General features: G+C 38.1%; 1 protein-coding gene across 3 annotated transcripts in view; it reads left to right on the top strand.

Moving 5' to 3' along the window:
• The window catches only part of RPF2 (ribosome production factor 2 homolog), a 35,124-nt gene extending 16,760 nt beyond the window's left edge, over positions 1-18,364 (top strand). For all 3 annotated transcript variants that reach the window (XM_043592118.1, XM_043592119.1, XM_043592120.1), the window contains exons 7-10: positions 1,467-1,566; positions 9,927-10,029; positions 15,731-15,875; positions 16,655-18,364. In XM_043592118.1, the coding sequence (XP_043448053.1) occupies positions 1,467-1,566; positions 9,927-10,029; positions 15,731-15,875; positions 16,655-16,834 (528 nt within the window). In that variant the 3' untranslated portion in view covers positions 16,835-18,364. The remainder of the gene's footprint in view (positions 1-1,466; positions 1,567-9,926; positions 10,030-15,730; positions 15,876-16,654) is intronic.
• Positions 18,365-19,986: the final 1,622 nt, after the last annotated feature.

Consider the following 19,986-nt stretch of genomic DNA (forward strand, 5'->3'; position numbering starts at 1 on the left):
TGAGAGAGGGAGAGACAGAGTTAGCAGGGGAGGGGCAGAGAGAGAGAGAGAAAAGGAGACACAGAATCTGAAGCAGGCTCCAGCTTCTGAGCTGTCCACACAGAGCCTGATGTGGGGCTCGAATCCACAAACCATTAGATCGTGACCTAAACTGAAGTCTGGCGCTTAAACAACTGAGCCACCCAGTGCCCCATTACCTTCTGTATACTTAAATAGCCTCCATAGACCTAGGGGTAGCAGCAGCAGGGTCAGGGAGGCACAGATGGAACATGGAAGAGTCATTGGGTCTGGAAGGTCCATTCAGGCCCTAGAGGCACAGATCTTAGGTACACCTCCTAAGTAGAGACAGTTAAGGTTCAGAGTTAGGAAGCAGAGACTGTCAACAAGAGTGAACAGGAAGAGGCAACAGGTGACCTCTGGTCCTAGGGCAGAGGATATTTGTTTTCTTGTCCTGTTTTTTGTTGGTTTGTTGGTTTGTTTCTAGATGTGTACAGTCCTTGATTGATACCAAAATAGAGGTGCTAGAATCAATGGGAGGCTCAGACTAACACTTGTTCACTGTCATAAATTAATCATTCAGTTAAAGAGTTCTATTAGATTTTTTTCTTTTATTTTGGTGGCTTTTAAAGGTTATTATTATTCACATCACATTCTTCTTTGTATGGAAAATCCAGAACTGGACAAAATGCTTTTTTTAGTCAGAGCCTCAACCATGCTGAGTAAGGATTGCCCATACTTTCTATAGCTTGTATAAAATTCTCTTGTTTCCCATGTTACTGTGGAGTTGGTAGTTTAATCTAGCTTTCATTTAAATACTGTTTATGTGACACAGTAAGAAAGGCACAGTGGTAGTAAATGATTTAAAGAAATTAAATTTGTTTAGACTCTGAGATGTCGGTTGTTAAAAGGCTGTGTATGTTTTGCAGCAATTTTAGCTTTTTATTCTTTGTACAGAATAACTTTAAAAAATAGCTTACATCATTCTTTGACCACTTATTAATTTGGTGATATGAAGGGAGTGGAACAAAAAATATTTTTTTAGTTTAAAAGTTGCAACTGTAGTTTTAAATCTTTAGATTTTAATCAGTATTCATAAATATAGTTTTAGGACAGTTAAAATATGAAAACTAATCACTGTGTAAGAATTGACTACTTTATTTTTATTTATTTATTTATTTATTTTAAACATTTATTGATTTTTGAGACAGAGAGAGACAGAGCATGAACCGGGGAGGGTCAGAGAGAGGGAGACATAGAATCTGAAACAGGCTCCAGGCTCTGAGCTGTCAGCACAGAGCCTGACGCGGGGCTCGAACTCACAGACTGTGAGATCATGACCTGAGCCGAAGTCAGCCGCTTAACCGACTGAGCCACCCAGGCGCCCCAGAATTGACTACTTTAAAATCAACTTATAAATAGTTTAGAATTGATAATTTTATAATTATAATTTTTTTTCTGTTTCATAGAATAGTAAATGTCCTGAGGGAACAAAACCCATGTTAATATTTGCTGGTGATGATTTTGATGTAACAGAAGACTACAGGAGGCTAAAAAATCTTCTTATTGGTAAGTATTTTAATACTTCTCCACACGTTTGCTCAAGTAGGCAATCTAAGACTGTCATTGGTGGCACTTTGCCACTTCACTGTATATATACATCTTTTTCTTTTTGGTCTCTTTCCTTTCTTCCCCCCTTTTCATTATTTTCTTTTTTAAAAAAAATTTTTAAAAAATTTTTTTTTGAGGTGGGGGTGGGGACAGAGAGAGAGGGAGACAGAATCCAAAGCAGGCTCCAGCCTCTGAGCTGTCAGCATAGAGCCCAACGTGTGGCTTGAACTCTCGGACCACGAGATCATGACCTGAGCCGAAGGTTGGACGTTTAACCAGCTGAGCCACCCAGGCACCCTTTCATTATTTTCTTTATTCCCCACTAGCAGTAAGGGAGAGTTAATGGATGTTATAATGCATTGATCATTTTTATTTTTTGATGCTCTAGTAACTTCATTGTCAACCTATATATGAAACATTTTACACTTTATAAAATGCTTCCACCCATTTTATGTCATTATTGGCATCATTAAATTTAGAAAATTAAGAACTTAAATTTTCAAGATTGTTGTACATCATCCACTTCCAACTCAAAAACCTCTATTTTTCTTAGTCTTGATAGGCAAGGTTTTTTAGACTCTAACCCCTTATAACTTTTTTTTTTATCTCTCCCAATTTCCTTCCTCTTTTTTCCATTTAAAGTGGCTTATTAAAAATACATTGTACACATTCCTATTGTCTTTTCTGATTTTTGTTCTCGTTTACCTAGTTTCTTCCATTCTTGCAAGTTTCAGATCAAGTTTCTTTCCCAGAAAACTTTCAGTGACTTCCCAACAGCTTTTTTTTATTATCCTTAATGATCGATCCTAAATGCCAAGCATATACTAGGTGCTTTATGTGTATTGTTTTATTCTCACAACCTTGTAAGGTTGTCTTATAGATGAGTTATTCTTGGTGAATAGGAACACTAGTTCCTAAGGACTTATGTGATGACTACATCCTTTCCTATGTGTTCACAAGTCCCCTTCATTTTTTTTTCATTTTTTTTTTGTTTAATTTTGAGGGGGGAGCAAGGGGCAGGGAGAGAGGGAGACACAGAATTCGGAGGCAGGCTCCAGGCTCTGAGCTGTCATAACAGAGCCTGACGCGGGGCCCAAACTCATGAACCACAATATCATGACTTGAGCCAAAGTCGGATGTTTAAGCAAGCCACCCAGGCGCCCCTATTAATTAATTAATTATCTGTCTATCTGTTTATCATCCAAGTTAGTTAGCATATGAATGCAACAATGATTTCAGGAATAGATTCCTTAATGCCTCTTACCCATTTAGCCCATCCCCCCTCTCCCAGCCCCTCCAGTAACCCTGTTTGTTGTCCATATTTAGGAGTCTCTTATCTTTTGTTCCTCTCCATGTTTTTATATTATTTTTGCTTCCCTTACGTTCATCTGTTTTGTCTCTTAAAGTCCTCATATAAGTGAAGTCATATCGTGTTTGTCTTTCTCTGACTAATTTCGCTTCTCATAATACCCTCTAGTTCCATCCACATAGTTGCAAATGGCAAGATTTCATTCTTTTTGATTGCCGAGTAATACTCCATTGTATATATATATACCACATCTTTTTTATCCATTCATCAGTCCATGGACATTTGGGCTCTTTCCATACTTTGGCTATTGTCCATAGTGCTGCTATAAACATTGGGGTGCATGTGCCTCTTCGAAGCAGCATACCTGTATCCCTTGCGTAAGTACCTAGTAGTGCCATTGCTGGGTAGTAGGGTAGTTCTATTTTTAATTTTTTGAGGAACCTCCATACTGTTTTCCAGAGTGGCTGCACCAGCTTGCAAACCCACCAGCAGTGCAAAAGAGATCCTCTTTCTTTGCCTTCTTTCCAACATCTGTTGTTGCCTGAGTTGTTAACGTTAGCCATTCTGACAGGTGTGAGGTGGTATCTCATTGTGGTTTTGATTTGTATTTCCCTGATGATGAGTGATGTTGAGCATTTTTTCATGTGTCGGTTGGCCATCTGGATGTCTGTTCAATTGACTTATTGCAATCTTTGCTATAGGTTCTTACCTGAATTTTTGATGAGTTAAAAAAAGAAAATCATACATGAAAGACAATGACCAACATTTCCTTTTTTCAAAATTACATACCCCAAAATATCAAGGATGGTTTTTAGCTAAGATTACTTGTACTCCATTGGCCCAGATTTTCTGCCTTTTTCCCTCCAGTTGTTCCATAATAATTGTTAATGGTCAGTATATATTTGTTATAACAGAAGGCTTTCATTTGCTTTTGTATAATTGGTTTTTATAAAAACTTTATTATTTTGTGCTTCCACTAGAGGGCAAGAATCACCACATAATGCAGTGGTGATGGGGAGGGAGTGAAAACCAAAAAAGGAATCTGGGGAAAGAAGGAAGGTAGAGGAGTGAAGTGAGATTGTCAGGTCCCAAGGGCAGTTGTGTTTTCAATGTAAATATGAAGTAAGCCAGCTGCAGACTCCATGTTGTATGTTTTGTGTTCATATGAAGTAAAGTAGAGTGGTGGGGAAAGAGAATGTTATCAAGGGCTTCCATCCTTTTAGGAAGTTTTCTTTTTTTGGTAATTGGCCAGAAAGAAAAGTGAAGTTATTAGCTTCAGTGTTTTTATGCCAGGTGCGCATTTAGTTCATGCCGAACTAAATTTTTTTTGCTTCTGTTTTGCTTTCTTAAATACTATCTAGATTTCTATTTAATCTTAGTGGTATTGCTTTTCCTTATAGAAAATCAGTATATCTATTTTTAGATTTAGTGCATCTTTTTTTTTTTTTTTAATTTTGAGAGAGAGGAGTAGAGAGAGAGGGGGGGAAAGAGAATCCCAAGCAGGCTCCGTGATGTCAGAGCAGAGCCCGACATGGGGCTCGATCCCAAAACTGTGGGATCGTGTAGGTCAGGTAATTTATTATATTTGACTCTTTCTATAGCTTTACAAAGGCAATCATGTTAGTTTGCTTGGGCTGCTGTAAAAAATACCATGTGCTGGGTGGCTTAAAAAACAAACAGTTCTGGTGGCTGAAGGTGCAAAATCACAATTTTTGATGAGGATTCTTGCCAGCTCTTGCTTTGTGCTCCTGGCTTTTCCTTCAGGGAGGAAGGAAGGGAAGGGAAGAGAGGTAGAGGTGGGCGGGGGGGGGGGGGGGGTCAGCTTTCTAGGGTCTCTTCTTATAAGGACACTAATTCTATGGGACCAGGGCCCCACCCTTATGGCATGCCTCATTTAATCTTAATTTCTTCCTCAGAAGCCCATCTCCAAATTCAAACACATTAGGGGTTAGGACTTTTAACATTAATTTAGAGTGGCAAGGGGGTAGGGGCAAACATTCAGTATATTATGATAATATTATTCCCATACTGTGGATGAAGTTGAGGCCAATTGAAGAGCTAGTAAGTGGCAGAATCAGGATCTGCTGTGTTCTCTAACTGTGGATCCCCTGGTCTTTCCTGTCAACACATGGTAACCTTCTGTCCCCTTTCTCGATGTGTTTACTCGTGGACATAGCCACACGTGAGATCTTATTTTTACTTGGAATTGATCCGCTGAAAAAAAGATCCAAGTTGGGGCTTTCCTTCTGACCATAACCAGTTCATCTTCTACCTCTTCTCCACCCCCTTACTTGTATTTAACCAGGTTTTTATGTTTATCATTACTCATTAGTATCTCTCTTGTTACCTTAGCCATCATTCCTGCCCAGTTTCGGGTCAGCTTTTTTGGCAGTGTTCTGAGTTTCCACACATTTTAATTCATTGCCCCTTTGAGGTGAGGTTTCCATGTTTCAGACTCCTCTTACACATTCATTGCTCCAGCCCTGCAATCAGCTGTTTTCTCTAAGCAGCCCTGAACTTTTATTTTTTAATGTTTATTTATTTATTTAGAGAGACAGTGTACACATGTGCAGAGGAGCAGAAAGAGAGGGAAAAGGGAATCCCAAGCAGGCTCTGGGCTGTCAGTGCAGAGCCCGATGTGGGGCGCAAACTCACAAACTGTGAGATCATGACCTGAGCCAAAGTCAAGAGTCCGACGCTTAACTGACTGTGCCACCCAGGTGCCCCAACCCTGAATGAACATTTTTAAAATGAGAAATTATTTTAGAAACCACAGTTTGGGTGCCAGGGATTGTTTTGTGGTTGGTCATTGTAGGCTTTTTTAGAGAATGGAACTGTGAATTAAAATTTGTTTGTTAAGATAAAATGTATCTGAGTTCATACTGAAACTTCTAACTTAAATTTAGGACCAAAGGATCTTAACTTCATTGACTTCACATATGTACCTTCTTTCGTCCATGAAAAAAATCCAGGTTCTCAGTGATCCAACACAAGTATGCATTTCTTTTATACTGTACTACCTACCATACAGTGTTACTACTGATGATGTGAATATTGAGTGCAGTTGAAGGTTTTGTTGTGTTGTTTTTGGGGTTTTTTGCAGTTCTTTTTGTCTATAAAATACATCCTGCTAAGAATATATGGTCAAATCACTGTTTTGAAGTCACTTGAAACAGTTCTTTTCTGTATGATTATGCCTTCAGCTCAGTACGCAGGTTCATTTGTTTTCAGTTTTTAGGGATTACTTTAAATTTTTTAATTTTAAATTATATAACTTTTGAGATCTGCTTTACATAAAAGCAAGTCTGCATATTTAAAGATTTAAAATTTGATGGTTTTTGACATATGTAATACACCTGTGAAAACACCACTTCTGTCAAGGTACAGAACCTATTACACCCAAACATTAGCCTGTGTCCCTGTGCAATCTATCGTATTTCTGTATTCTAAGCAAACATTAATCTGCTTTCTGTGATTATGGATTAGTTTGCATTTTATAGAGCGTTAGATGAACAGAATCACAGTATGTACACTACAGTATGTACTTTTTTTGGTCTGGCTTCTTTCACTCAGCTTGTTTTGAGATTTGTTGGATCTATCAGTTCATTTCTTTTTATTGCTGAACTGTATTCCATTTATAGCTGTTTCACAATTTGTTTATTTTGTCATCTGTCAGTGGACACTTAGGTTGATTCCAGCTTTTGATTAGATCAAAATTTTGGTGAGTAGAGCTGCTATGAACACTTATATTCAGGGGGCACCTGAGTGGCTCAGTCTTAGGTTAACTGTGTGACTTTGGCTCAGGTTATAATTTCATGGTTCGTGAATTTGAGCTCTGAGTCAGGCTCTGTACTGACAGTTCAGAGCCTGGAGCCTGCTTCCCATTCTGTCTCCCTCTGTCTCTCTGCCCCTCCCCCTCTCATGCTATGTCTCTCTCTCTCTCTCAAAAATAAATAAACATTAAAAAATTAAAACATTTATATACAAATTTTTTGTGAGGGCATATGATTTCATTTCTTGGGGCGCCTGGGTGGCTCCATCGATTAAGCATTCAACTCTTGATTTCGGCTCAAGTCATGATCCCAGGGTCGTGAGATTGAGCCCTAACGTTGGGCTCTGGGCTGGGCGTGGAGCCTGCTTGAGATTCTCTCTCTCCCTCTCCCCCTCCCTTGCTTGTGCTCGCTTTCAAGAAAATTTTTTTTGATCAGTAGAGCTGCTGTGAGCATTTATATACAGATTTTTGTGAAGGCATATGGTTTCATTTCTTTTGGGTAAATACCTAGCTGGGAATGGAACGGAATGGAATGGTAGGGTCATTTGAATAGCATATGTTTAACGTTTTAAGAAACTGTTCTCCAATACGGTTGTACCATTTTACATTCCTACCAATGGTGTATGAAAAGCTCCAGTTCCACTGCCTTGCCAATACTTGGTAGACCATTCTTTTTAATTTTAGTTATTCTAACGAATATTGTATGCTCATAGTATGTGTTTCTAAATAATTTCTATAAAATTTCTAAAAAATTTCTATAAAATAAAGTAGTGCTATTGTTGAAGTTGTAATTTGCATTTTCTGATGATTAATGATGTTGAACATCTTTTTGTGTGCTTATTGGCCATTCATATATTTTTGGTGAAGTGTCTATTCAAATCTTTGCCTTATTATTATTATTATTTTTTTGGAGGTTATTTGTCTTCTTGAGTAATAAGGAATAAGGTGTGTGGGGGGAGGGGGGAGCAGAGAGGGAGAGGGAAGTCCTTTGTCTCTTTGTCTGATACGCAGTCTTTGAATGTTTCCTCCCAATCTGTGGCTTGCCTTTTTTTCAGTGACGTCTTTCAAAGAACAGAAGGTTTTTGTTTTGTTTTGTTTTGTTTTATTTTGTTTTAAAAGAAGCTTTCCCTGTTTTATTTTTAACATTTATTTAATTTTGAGAGAGAGAGAGAGAATATGTGAGCTGGGGGGGGGGGGTGGGGGATAGAGGATCCAAAGCAGACTCTGTGCTGACAGCAGACAACCCAACGTGGAGCTCAAACTCACAAACCGTGAGATCATGACTTGAGCTGAAGTCAGACATTTAAGTGATTGTGCCACCCAGGTGTCCTGAGCAGAAGTTTTTGATTTTTGTGACGTCTGTTTTACATTTTTTTTCTGTAATGCTATGTTCTTCCTGTATTTTAAGAAGCCTTTGCTTACCTCAGCAGCATCACAAAGACTTTTTCTAGTATTTTCTTGTTGAAATCTTAAGAGTTTTAGGTTTTGCATTTAGTTATGATCATGAGTTAATTTTTGTGTATGGTGTGAGGAAAGGGCCAGTGATTTTAAAACTTTCTACTTCAGGGCCCCTGGGTGACTCAGTCAGTTAAACATCCAACTTCAGCTCAGGTCATGATCTTGTGCTTCATGGTTTCGAGCCCCACATCAAACTCTGTGCTGACAGCTCTCAGGGCCTGGAGCCTGCTTCGGATTCTGTGTCTCCCTCTTTCTTTGCCCCTCCCTTGCTCACGCTCTGTTTCTCTCTCTCAAAAATAAGCATTAAAAAAAAAAAAAAATTCTACCATCATTATTTTCCTTTGCATTCTTAAAAGCTTATGGAAGAAACACATATTCCTGCTGTATGATTTACATTACAAAAGCTGCTTCAGGGAAACTGAAATGTACATATCTTGTTCCCCAGAAAGATTAACTTCACTAGTGCTTCCAACACAATGAGGGGGACTTTATTAACTTGGCCACTGAAGGAGAGTTAGATTTTGACAAAATAATGGGAGCCCTGTTTATTGATTATGATGCAAATTTAGATCAGATTACTTTGAAAAAGTACATACTTGGTTTATAAAAATATCCTTGAGGGATTTTTGTTGGGGGAGTAGGGAAGGGTGGTATATACATGTGCATACACAGTTGTTCCTCTTTTCTACACGTTAGTGATTTTCTTTTAGTTAACCATGAGAAAGAAAAAAGCAAACAACAAAGGATGTGTATGTCCATGCACTGGAGATGTTTCTCATCTGAGCTAATCGGAAGTGAGAAGGACAATGCTGGGTGGCTACAAATTGGGACCCAATGAGTTTTTCCGTTTACTACATCACTTGCCTTGGGGCATTTCTTCCTAATTAAGTTGGATAAACTTTTATGTATAACTTTTTCTTATCTAAATATTATTTGTGTATTTATGTTCAGCCTTTTTGGGGTTCAGTCTTCTTGGCTGTAAAATGAGGGGACCAAACTTGTTTTTCAGACTTCTTTCATTCTTGTGCTACCTTCATACCTTTAGCCAAGTCCACATAGTATTATGGTGGTGTTCTCCGAAGAGGTTTCTTTACACTGACTCCTCTTTTTACAAGGAAACTTTATGTCTCTGCCGTGAATGGCAAATGGTATCTGATAAAAAGATAAATAATGCATCGTAAATTATTCTGCCTGTGTATCATTCAAGATCACTTCATGTGCCACTCGTGGGGAAACAGCCTATTCATGGATCTCAGTGGTTCTTTTCTGGCTTTAACAATTTAGTTTGCTATCTTTGCTCATTTAATTGAGATTTCCTGTTAGAATTTTCTTGTGTCTTGACTTCTACCATAAAACAGAGGCCAGTTTGATTTAACAGTCAAAGTTTGAACAGCTGTTTTTATAGGAATTTGCCGTCTTAACCTACCTGTCTCCTAGATAAAAAAATTTATGCTTTGATTTACATTTGTAAAAAAGTGAACATGCATGATAAATGTGATGGACTCTTATGCTGAGCATTGGCTTAGAAGGAGAACTTCACAACTGAAAAATTACATGGTTTAGTGAGCTAAACACGGAAAAATAGTCATGAGCTTAAATGGTAAAGGGATGAGAGTCTCAGACATTGTTCGGGGACCAGTTTTTGTACCACCTTTTTATCTTTTTTTGTGAGCAGTGGCACAAAATGGAGCATCGACAGTCCAGCTCTCTGTAACTGAATTTAAAAACATGTTAGTTTTTTGTGTTTTGTTTTTTTAACAACCTAAAATTTGTTTTTAGATTTCTTCAGAGGCCCCACAGTATCAAATATCCGCCTGGCTGGTTTAGAGTATGTTCTGCACTTCACTGCACTGAATGGGAAGATTTACTTTCGAAGCTACAAGTGAGTGCATTTGTTAGTATACTCTTGAATCCAGGGCTACAGCACTTTAGTGTGACTTTTATAGAGCTCGAACTTAGAATTGGCGTTTGGTCCGAAGTTTGTCTGGAGAGTTGGCAGACAAGCAGTGGCAGGCACAGCAGCTCTGTGCTGATCCTCAGATGTGTCATCCCCCTGCTCACGTCTGCCTCTGAAACCCTGCTTTTCCAGGGCCCCAGAGCATCTGGTGCTGCAGTCCTCCGAGCTTAGAACACTAATTCATTGTGCAATATCTCCTTTTTCTTGACTGGATTTAGAACACCGAGTCACAAGTCTTAGACCAGCCAAAGCAAATCTCAAAACTCTGAGTCTTCTGAGCCTAAAAACTGGAGTCTGAATGGAACGAGCACATTCAGTGGCTCTTTTACCCTCTTCAGCCTAGCCCTTCTACCCCTACCACAATATAAATACGAATCCTAACGCTCTGATTTTATTTTCATTAAAAAGCTTAATGACATGCTACAATTGTGCCTTTTGAGATAAGCATGATTTTTTTTTCTTATTTATAACAAAGTGTTGGCCCTGGCTGATCAAGCCCACACTTGCCTAGAGAATATATTGACTTCCACAAGCTGCCTTCCTTTGTACATGAAAGACCGATGCCCGTTTTTGAGCTATGGTATGGAAGTGCAGCCTGAGAGCCACTGACAGTTCAGTGTTGACAGTGACTTGTGTGCCTTTGTGCTATACGTGCAGCCACTTGGGGACTTCAGCATTTCATCTATGGTTTAATTTTTTTTTTTTTTTTTTTTTAAAGTAAACTGTACCCACAACGTGGGGCTTGAACTCATGACCCTGAAAGCAAGAGTCATATGCTCTACTGGTGAGCCAGCCAGGCACCCCTCATTTTGGTTTTTTTCCTTCATGATGAAATACCTGGTTGACTAGCTTCTATCAATGAACATCCAAATGAAAGTAAATATTCACCTTTTTTGTTAATAATTTACATCTTTGTCTCAATTGTATTGAGTCAGAGATAACTCCATTCTTCTCACTATATGTTTGGTGTCATCATTTCTGTTTTTCTATTTTCCTTTTGTTTAGATAATAATAATAGGGAAAATGCAATAAAATAATCCACATGATTGCAAGATGTAGTTAGGGATTTTATAATCATTTTTAGCTGGTTGAGATTGAAAGCCCCTTAAATGTGTTGGAATTTCCCAACTTACTTTGGGGCTGTGAAGAATATATTATAAAGTAGATGGCTCCAATTTATAGAACAAGAAAGATGAAAAATCACTAAATAAAAAGAATCTTTTTGGAAACTTGTGTTAAGCAGGCCCTAGGGACATAAAGGAGCTAAAAATATAAAGATCAAAATCTTTGAGGATGAAAAATGGGTAACAGTAATCTAAAACTCTTTCATTGTAAATAATTTCAAAGAAAGTATTCACTTATATCAGAACTCATATTTAGTGAAAAGAAAGATTAATTTGTAAAGAAAGAAATGCAGAGATAATAAAATGGTCAGAAAATTAGTAAATCAGACTTCGAAACATGGGTAAATTAGCAGTGTAACTACACATATCTACCCATCCACTTACTTTAAGAAGAATTAACTGGAATCACTGTTAGGTTAGCACGGCATAACCATTTCCATCCCTTAGTGGAAAAAAAAAAAAGGTTTGAATTTTTCAGATCAGAGACCCTAGAGTAAACTTTTAACCCCAAGTATTTTGTATAGGCCTTGTAATACCTGTTAGCTGTTGATTTAAAATAGAAGATAGACTGTGGGTGCCTGCCTGGCTGAGTCAGTGGAGCATACAGCTCTTGATCTCGGAGTTGTGAGTTCGAGTCCCATGTTGGGTGTAGAGATTGCTTAAAAATAAGATCTTTAAAAAAAAAAAAAGTATTGTGTGATTGAGAGCAAGATGCTAGTGGAGAAAAAAATCACTAGATTAGTTTAGCCTGCAGGGGCTGTGCCCCACTTGGGAGAGGAAGAAAGAAGTGGTCTGAGGAATGAACATCACCTCTGAGCCTAGTGACTTGGCTCAGGGCCAGGCATTAGCCACATGACTTAGAGCACTTCTCCGGGCCTCCGTTTTTCCTTTGCAAAATGTAGTGATGCTATTTTGGTAATTCTGCAGCCCCTCTGTGATCAACAGTAATTCCTTTATAAGGGGGAAAGAGTTTTAGGTAGAGGTGGGAATATGCCAGAGAAGTGTGCCTGACTTCGTGTGGTTCCTTAGGCATTCTTGCGAGCTACACTTCTGTGTCCTGCCTTTGCTTTTACCTGGAACAGTTGGTACAAGGTAATAGGTAACATTACCACACATTACTTGCGAAGATTAATAAGGTTAACTTTATAAAATGGCTTAGAGTTTCTTGAATGAAAGGAAGTGTAAACATGAAATTGTGTTAATATATCCTTTGATCTGACCTTTTGGGGGAATAAATCATATTGTTAACTGGCCTCTTCCTGTATATTGTATAGTAATTAATTCCTCATATGTGAGTGATCATTTGTATTCCTTGGAGAATTTTATTCACTTAGAAAGTTAAAGTTCTGAATATAAAAATTTTTAGTAACTGCCACATTTGCCTTTACGATGGCATTTGTAAGGTTTTATGGGGAGAAACATGCCAAACGAAGTATTAGCATACCTTAAAAAGCAAACAACATTATAGGCAAGAAAACAATATCAGCAGAAGAGAGGGATATGGAAGGGAGAAAAGTAAAGAAATTAAACTTGAACAAAAGTGGTAATGGCAGTCTTTCTCAAGAAATAGGCAAACAGTATTTTAAAATATACAGAAATTACCCATCAACATATCTTATAGCTTGAGCCCATCTGAAAGCAAAGGAGCTGGGTTGTCTTTGTGTCTTATAGTATATAACCTTGCGGAATTGAATATCACTTTTGATTACAGGGAGCCAAAACAAAACAAAGCTTGAGATGGAGATTAATAGGCATATTGGTATAACACTTCTTGGCGTAGGTACTTGGCTGGAGACATGATGGCCTAGAATTGAAATGTCTATCTTTAAAAAAATAAAAAAAAGTGTGAGATGAATAATAGAATGGGGGTGAAGGAAAAGGGTTTCAATTGTGTTTTTAACGGGTCAGTGTCAGTCTCTTCTTTTTGCTTAGTGTGATTATAAAAATCATTTATAAATTCTCTATTAATACATTTCCTCAATCATTTTAGATTCTAGATTTCATTGTTAAAAGTTTAATCAAGTTGGGACGCCAGGGTGGCTCAATCAAATAAGTGTCTGACTTCAGCTCACGTCCTGATCTCGTGGTTTATGAGTTCAAGCCCCACATTGGGCTCCATGCTGCGTGGAGCCTGCTTGAGATTCTCTCTCTCTCATGCCCTCTCTCTCAAAACAAACTATAAAAAATATTAAAAAATAAAAAGTTTAACAAAGAGAAAGGATTAAAGGTCTATCACCAGCAACCATATGTAGAAAACTGATATCTGGAGAAAGTTTTCTTCTATTTCTGTCCGTTTGATGTGCCAGTAAACCTGCTCAGTGAAGTAATTCAGATAAGATCATCTATGCAGACAGTATGGCACTGTAACTTAATTCTTTGGTAAATGGCAACACATGTAGTTATATATATACATGTAGTTATGTAGAAAATCTTAATTATATACACCACTCAAAAGGTTACTCTGTTAGGAGGACACTTTCATAAATTAAAAGGTACTTGGGTAACATGAATCCGTCAGGCATGCCAGGAGCTGTTCTAGATCTACAACTCTTTCATTTAGCTGAAAATCAGCATTTTAAGTGGTAGAAACATTTTTAGTTTGACATTTTTATATATACAATGTCCCTGATGTCTTAAATAGTCTGCTGAACACAAGACATTAATCAAGATATTTTGATGGGAGTTCAGCTTTAAATATCCTTTATTGGAGGTACTGAAAGTGTGGATGCAAAAGCAGAAGTATGTGTGTTAGAACTGAGTCAAATGGTCACTGCTACCATATGCTTTGAATTAGCTTTTATGGAAGATGCCCTGATATCACCATTTAGTTTCTAAAAGTATTTTCCCCACAGTGGGCCTGAGGCAGGCATTCTCTCAACTCTCTTCTACTGGAACCAGTATGCAGAGAGTGGCCTGAAGGCTCCTGTTTTGGCTTTTTTCTCTCTGTTTGCTCCCTTCAAGTCCCATAAAATATTCATGTTACCTTGTACTGTTATTGGAGCTTTTTTTTTTTTTTTTTTAACACTTCTGCTTTTGACATATCCTAGGCTGGTGTTCGTTTTGTTTTCTTTTTGTCTTGTTCAATTGGGTATAAATAACTATCTGATACAGCATATCTATCATTATGACTCTTCTTGCAGCTAGTGGATGTACCTCCCATGGGTGGACTGTCTGCATGTGACGCGTTTAGGGCCCAAAGGGCTGTTAATGAGCTTATTATGCACATTCACTTCTGCTTCCTGGTGTTTTCTTGCTCTTGGGTATTCCTTACTGTGCTCTACTCTTACGTTCTTTCTCTTCTCTCATGTCATTTGTTGTCTCTCTCTCATTCCATCTTTGGTGTGAAAAGTTTGACCTTTTATAAATATTGTTTTCATTCAATTCTTATAGTCCATGTGGAGATCTGGCCACTATAACAAATTGAGTCAGCTCAAATAATCGCCGGGTCTTTGAGCTGTTCTTGACTGTTCTGTGACTCACAAAAAGAATTTGTTAGTCTCCCTTCCTCCGGTTTCCACATTCCTCATCTGTTTCCACATCCATAGCTATTTGGACATATGTTATCTAGAAAGTTGTGGTTTTGTTATATTAAGCTTTTAAAATTCATTCCAGTCTATGGAGATCAGTAAATGTCTGTACTATGGACAAAAGTGGATTCTGAATGGATCTTTAAAGAAATAAGAATTGTTGGGGCACCTGGGTGGCTCATTCAGTTGAGCGTCTGACTTTAGCTCAGATCATGATCTCACAGTTTGTAGGTTCGAGCCCCACATCAGGCTGTGTGCTGACAGCTCAGAGCCTGGAGCCTGCTTTGGATTCTGTGTCTCCATCTCTCTCAGCCTCTCCCCCGTTCATGCCCTGTCTCTCTTTCTGTCTCAAAAATAAACATTAAAGAAATAAGAATTGTTAATCATGTAAGCATAACATTTCAAAGGGCCAACTGAAAATGTTTTTATAATTATGTAAATCTGTAAGTAAGATGAAGAAGTCAAATCAAAGGATTCCATTTCTTAAAACAGTTGTCTGTCTCACTTGCTGTTTCTCAACAGTATTGTATACTTTTGTGTTTGATTTTTAAAAACCAGCAAGCCAAAGAATATACTTGGCCTAAATGTGTAAAGCATTTAAGAAGTTTAGGCTCCTAGAGGCACCTGAGTGTCTCAGTTGGTGGGCATCTGACTTTGGCTCAGGTCATGGTCTCACACTCCGTGGGTTCGAGCCCCGCATCGAGCTCTGTGCTGACAGTTCAAACCCTGGAGCTTGCTTCCGATTCTGTGTCTCCCTCTCTCTCTGCCCCTCCCCTGCTCATGCTCTGTGTCTCTCTGTCTTAAAAATAAATAAAAACATTTAAAAAAAGAAGTTTAGCCTCCTAAAGACGGTGTCATTTTATGGAACTGTAGTTCTCTTGAACAAAAATATTTGAGGGGATAAGGATTCCATCAAAGTCAAAGCAACATTTTTCTTTCTTTCTTTCTTTTTTTTTTTTTTTCTATTTCACAAAGGTTGCTGTTGAAGAAGTCTGGTTGTAAAACACCAAGGATTGAATTGGAAGAGATGGGGCCCTCATTGGATCTGGTTCTGAGGAGGACACATCTGGCGTCAGATGATCTTTACAGATTATCTATGAAAATGCCAAAAGCCCTCAAGGTTTATAACTTGCAGATTGGTGCCATATTTATTTGTATATTCCACTCTTCTTTCCAAAAAAGATTAGCAGCATAGTACATTAAAGAACGTACAGAAAGAGATCGATAAAATAGATAAAATTAGACTCTCAGAACAAAGAAAAGGAGGAAGAAGCACATAAGCCAACCATAAAGGATAATAAAAGAGCTGTAGAAACCATGCATCAACTATGGCTGAGAGCTTTCTGGTAGCCAAGACTGCCAGTTTTCAGCAAGAAAGAATTGTGTGGGGCGTTGTGGAGATGGAGGATTTAGAGCACAGGATGTGTAACTCATATTGTTTAAAATGTGTTTGACTTTTGAATGGTTTTGAAAAACAAGTAGAAATGGTTTCTCTGGAATGCCAATAAAGATTGACTAGATAGTCACAATTCCTTAAGCTAAACACAGGAAATTCTCTCACTGGATGACAATGGTTAGTGTAGTCTATAGTATTGCTTTTCAAATGTTGTCTGACAGTTTACCTGGGAGTTGTTAGAAATGCTGAGTCTCAGGTCCCTAGGCCTTTTGAATTATAATATGCATTTTAACAAGATCCTTAAGTGATTTGTATGTACTTAAGTTTGGGAAGAAAAGTCTGTAGGCTTATAGACTATATTATTGAGTAGGAGCTCACCAATGGAAATTGTTAGTAAGACCTTTGTTGTACACTAGATTTTTACCAGTTTATGGTAGTAGAGACCATTACCTATATATATATGTATATATGTATATATATATATGTATATTCTTGTTTCATAGCCAAAGAAGAAGAAAAATGTCTCCCATGACACTTTTGGCACAACTTATGGAAGGATTCATATGCAGAAGCAAGACCTAAGCAAACTACAAACCAGGAAAATGAAGGGGTTGAAGAAGCGACCTGCAGAAAGGATAACAGAAGACCAGGAGAAAAAATCAAAGAGAATTAAAAAAAATTGATGGAACTAGCCAATAACTGCAGTGTTATTGTAGTCTGTTTACCTAATAGAGTTATCAAGCATCAGTCATTTCAGAGTTTCTTACAAGATTTTATTGTATATTTTTATAACATGGTAATTTACCTAAACTATATATAAATTTACCTAAACTTAAAAATATTATGAATTAGGTTGAAAGTAAGCCTCTTTTTATATGTATATATTTTAAATTTTTTAAAATTTATTTTGAAAGAGCACAAGTGGAGAAGGGGCAGAGAGAGAGAGGAAGAGAGAGAGAATTCCAAGCAGGCTGTACACTGTCAGTGTGGAGCCGGATGCAGGGCTCGAACCCACAAACCGTGAGATCATGACCTGAGCCGAAATCAAGAATCAGATGCTCAACCAACTGAGCCACCCAGCTGCCCCCTTTTAATTTTTTTCTTTAATGTTCGTTTATTTTTGAGAGGGAGACAGAAAGCATGTGCGTGGGGGAGGGGCATAAAGGGCGGGAAGAACAATCCCAAGCAGGCCATGCACTGCCAACATAGAACCCCATGTGGTGCTCAAACCCATGAACTGCGAGATCACGACCCAAACTGAAATAAGAATCAGATGCGCACCAACTGAGCCACCCAAGCATCCCAAGCCTCTTACTTGAGACTTATCCTGGTGGGCCATTTTCTTTCAATGTTATGGTATTCCCTTTGCCCTCTACCCACCCCCCCTCCTGCAAAGTCTCCTGTCTCATTGGATTGGTAGGTGAGAAGGGATCTCCAGAACAACGATTGGTATTTTAAAGAATTTCTGGATTAAGCTTTCAATAAAGGGAGGAAGCCATGGAAAGTAGAATTGGCCCAAAGGAACTGTATACACGCCCAGTGTGAACTACCTGGAAAGTTAACCCCATCTTCCAGCACAGACCTATAGTCTGACTTTTGTTTTTTTACCTTTCTGTTATTTTATTTTGCCTGTTTGAGATTCATTTGAGATTTTTAACTTTGCGTCTTAAAACATTTCTCTAAGAGCATGTCCGGTACCTGATCATTGACATATTACCATACTATTGGGTTTTTTTGTTTCAAGTTTTTATTTAAATTTCAGTTCATTTACATACATACAGTATAATACTAATTTTAGGTTGTACTATTGGTTATCTGAAGAGATTCTGCCACTAAGCCCTATCCCCACTCCTGTGAAAGAAAGGCAGTGTTAGTAGGGCTAGAAGTGAGAGAGGAGAGAATTGGTAAGTTTTGAGACAGAGGGCACTTTAGGTACTGAGTAGCCCTGGGTAGTTAAAGGTCACATAAAGGCCCTGGGTGTTTGCACAGCAAGTGGGAATAAGCAAAAGCCAAACAGCTTGTTTTGAAATTTTCTTCAAGATGGGCCTTGTGCCTAGGAAATGGGAAGAAACTGTTCACTTCCTCCTCCTAGTGATGCATACTTGTTTTCCTTAAATGTCGAATTTAGGTTCCTGGTAAAGAAGCTCCATGCAAGTGCAAACCTACCATGTTGTAAAAACACAAACCTCTATAAACTATGATTGTTCTAGGAAGTGGAAATGTTTTGTTTTTGATTCCATGTCAGGGGCCTGTGTGTACATTTATGGGAGTTTGCTGATACTAAGTCAAAGCTAGAGCCTCGGTTTTACCTTCCATATATTTTCCCTTGTAAACCTATTCCTTGGCCTTCCCTCTCCCCTTCCCTTTCCAGATGGCTAATACCTCTCATAAGAAAGGAGCTGTATTCATTTACACTTATTGCTTGATTATACATTTAACCAAAGACCATAGAGTTTTAGATCTGAAGCAGATGTTTACGTTTTATATTTTATGTCTGAATGGGGAGAAAAAGTTAAAATAATTCATATCCAGCCATCTATAAGTAAATGGATAATAGGTGGGGAGAAGGGGAGTCATGAAAGGGGCATCAGAAATAGTGAATGCAGAGTTTTTCCCCAGTGCCTGACCCCGGACTTCCAGCTAACACTTTGGGAAATAGTGATGCAGCAAAGCAATGGGGCACATTAGCCACCTACAGGAAGGATCTTGTCATACGTTGACCTCTATCCCAGCAATTCAACTGATTTTAATGTACAGATGGCCACATTTTTGGTATGTGGGTCATTATCTTGGAGTGTTTTAAAAATTGTTGAGATTTGGTAATGCATCCTTTTGTTTCCTATGTAATTTTTTTTTAATGTTTTATTTTTGAGAGAGAGCGTGAGCAGGGGAAGGACAGAGAGAGAGGGGGAGTCACAGAATATGAAGCAGGCTCCAGGCTCTGAGCTGTCAGCACAGAGCCCAATGTGGGGCTTGAACCCATGGACCGCAAGATCATGACCTGAGCCAGAGTTGAATGCTTAATGACTTAGCCATCCAGGTGCCTCTCTTAGGTAATTTTTATCTCAGATTATAGAGTGTCTAGTAAGTATTTGCATCCTGTTCAGTAAGAGAAGTATATAGTATTACTGAGATGTAGTTGGAAGACTTTTTTTCTCTTTCTCTCTTTTTTTTTTTTTTTTTAAAGGAATCTTTGTCGTAGTTGTTGAGCCATCTGGAACCCTTGATCCACCATTTATATCACCATTTCTGTGGAAAGTACGTTTTAATTTCCACTTGTCCTTGAACTTAGGACACAGCATACATAAATTGGAGAGGTGGTAAACTGCCTGTCTTACTTCGTTTTTACTTAACCAAGTTTTACTTAACACTTTGGATTTTGGTAGATGAAGAATTTTTTTTTTAATACCAAATTCTTCTTTTTTATAGGTTGTTAATACTGATACCAAGCTATATATAATTTCATGAAATTTGGTTCCTTTTTATAACCTAAATGCTACTATTTGTTTTCTTGGTATTGAACATAATCCAAAGTAGAGATGTTATTACTCAGGAAATGAAGAAAAGAATTCACCCCAAGTCAGTTTTCCGTTATCTGATTACCTAGCTTCTTCTGATCTCTCTTTCCTTTCGTTTATACTGTTAGCAATTTCATGTCCCCCCAACCCCCAGGTGGGGCCGGGAGAAAAGCTTTATTTATAATGGAAGAAGTTAAAACTATTCCTAACATTTGACCAAGGAAAGGCTTGTTTTTAAACCGAATTTCAGGGGCAACTGGGTGGCTCATTCAGTTGAATGTCAGACTTAGGCTCAGGTCATGATCATGTGGTTCATG

This window comes from Prionailurus bengalensis, chromosome B2, assembly GCF_016509475.1.
Source record: "Prionailurus bengalensis isolate Pbe53 chromosome B2, Fcat_Pben_1.1_paternal_pri, whole genome shotgun sequence".
Classification (NCBI taxonomy): Eukaryota; Metazoa; Chordata; class Mammalia; order Carnivora; family Felidae; genus Prionailurus; species Prionailurus bengalensis.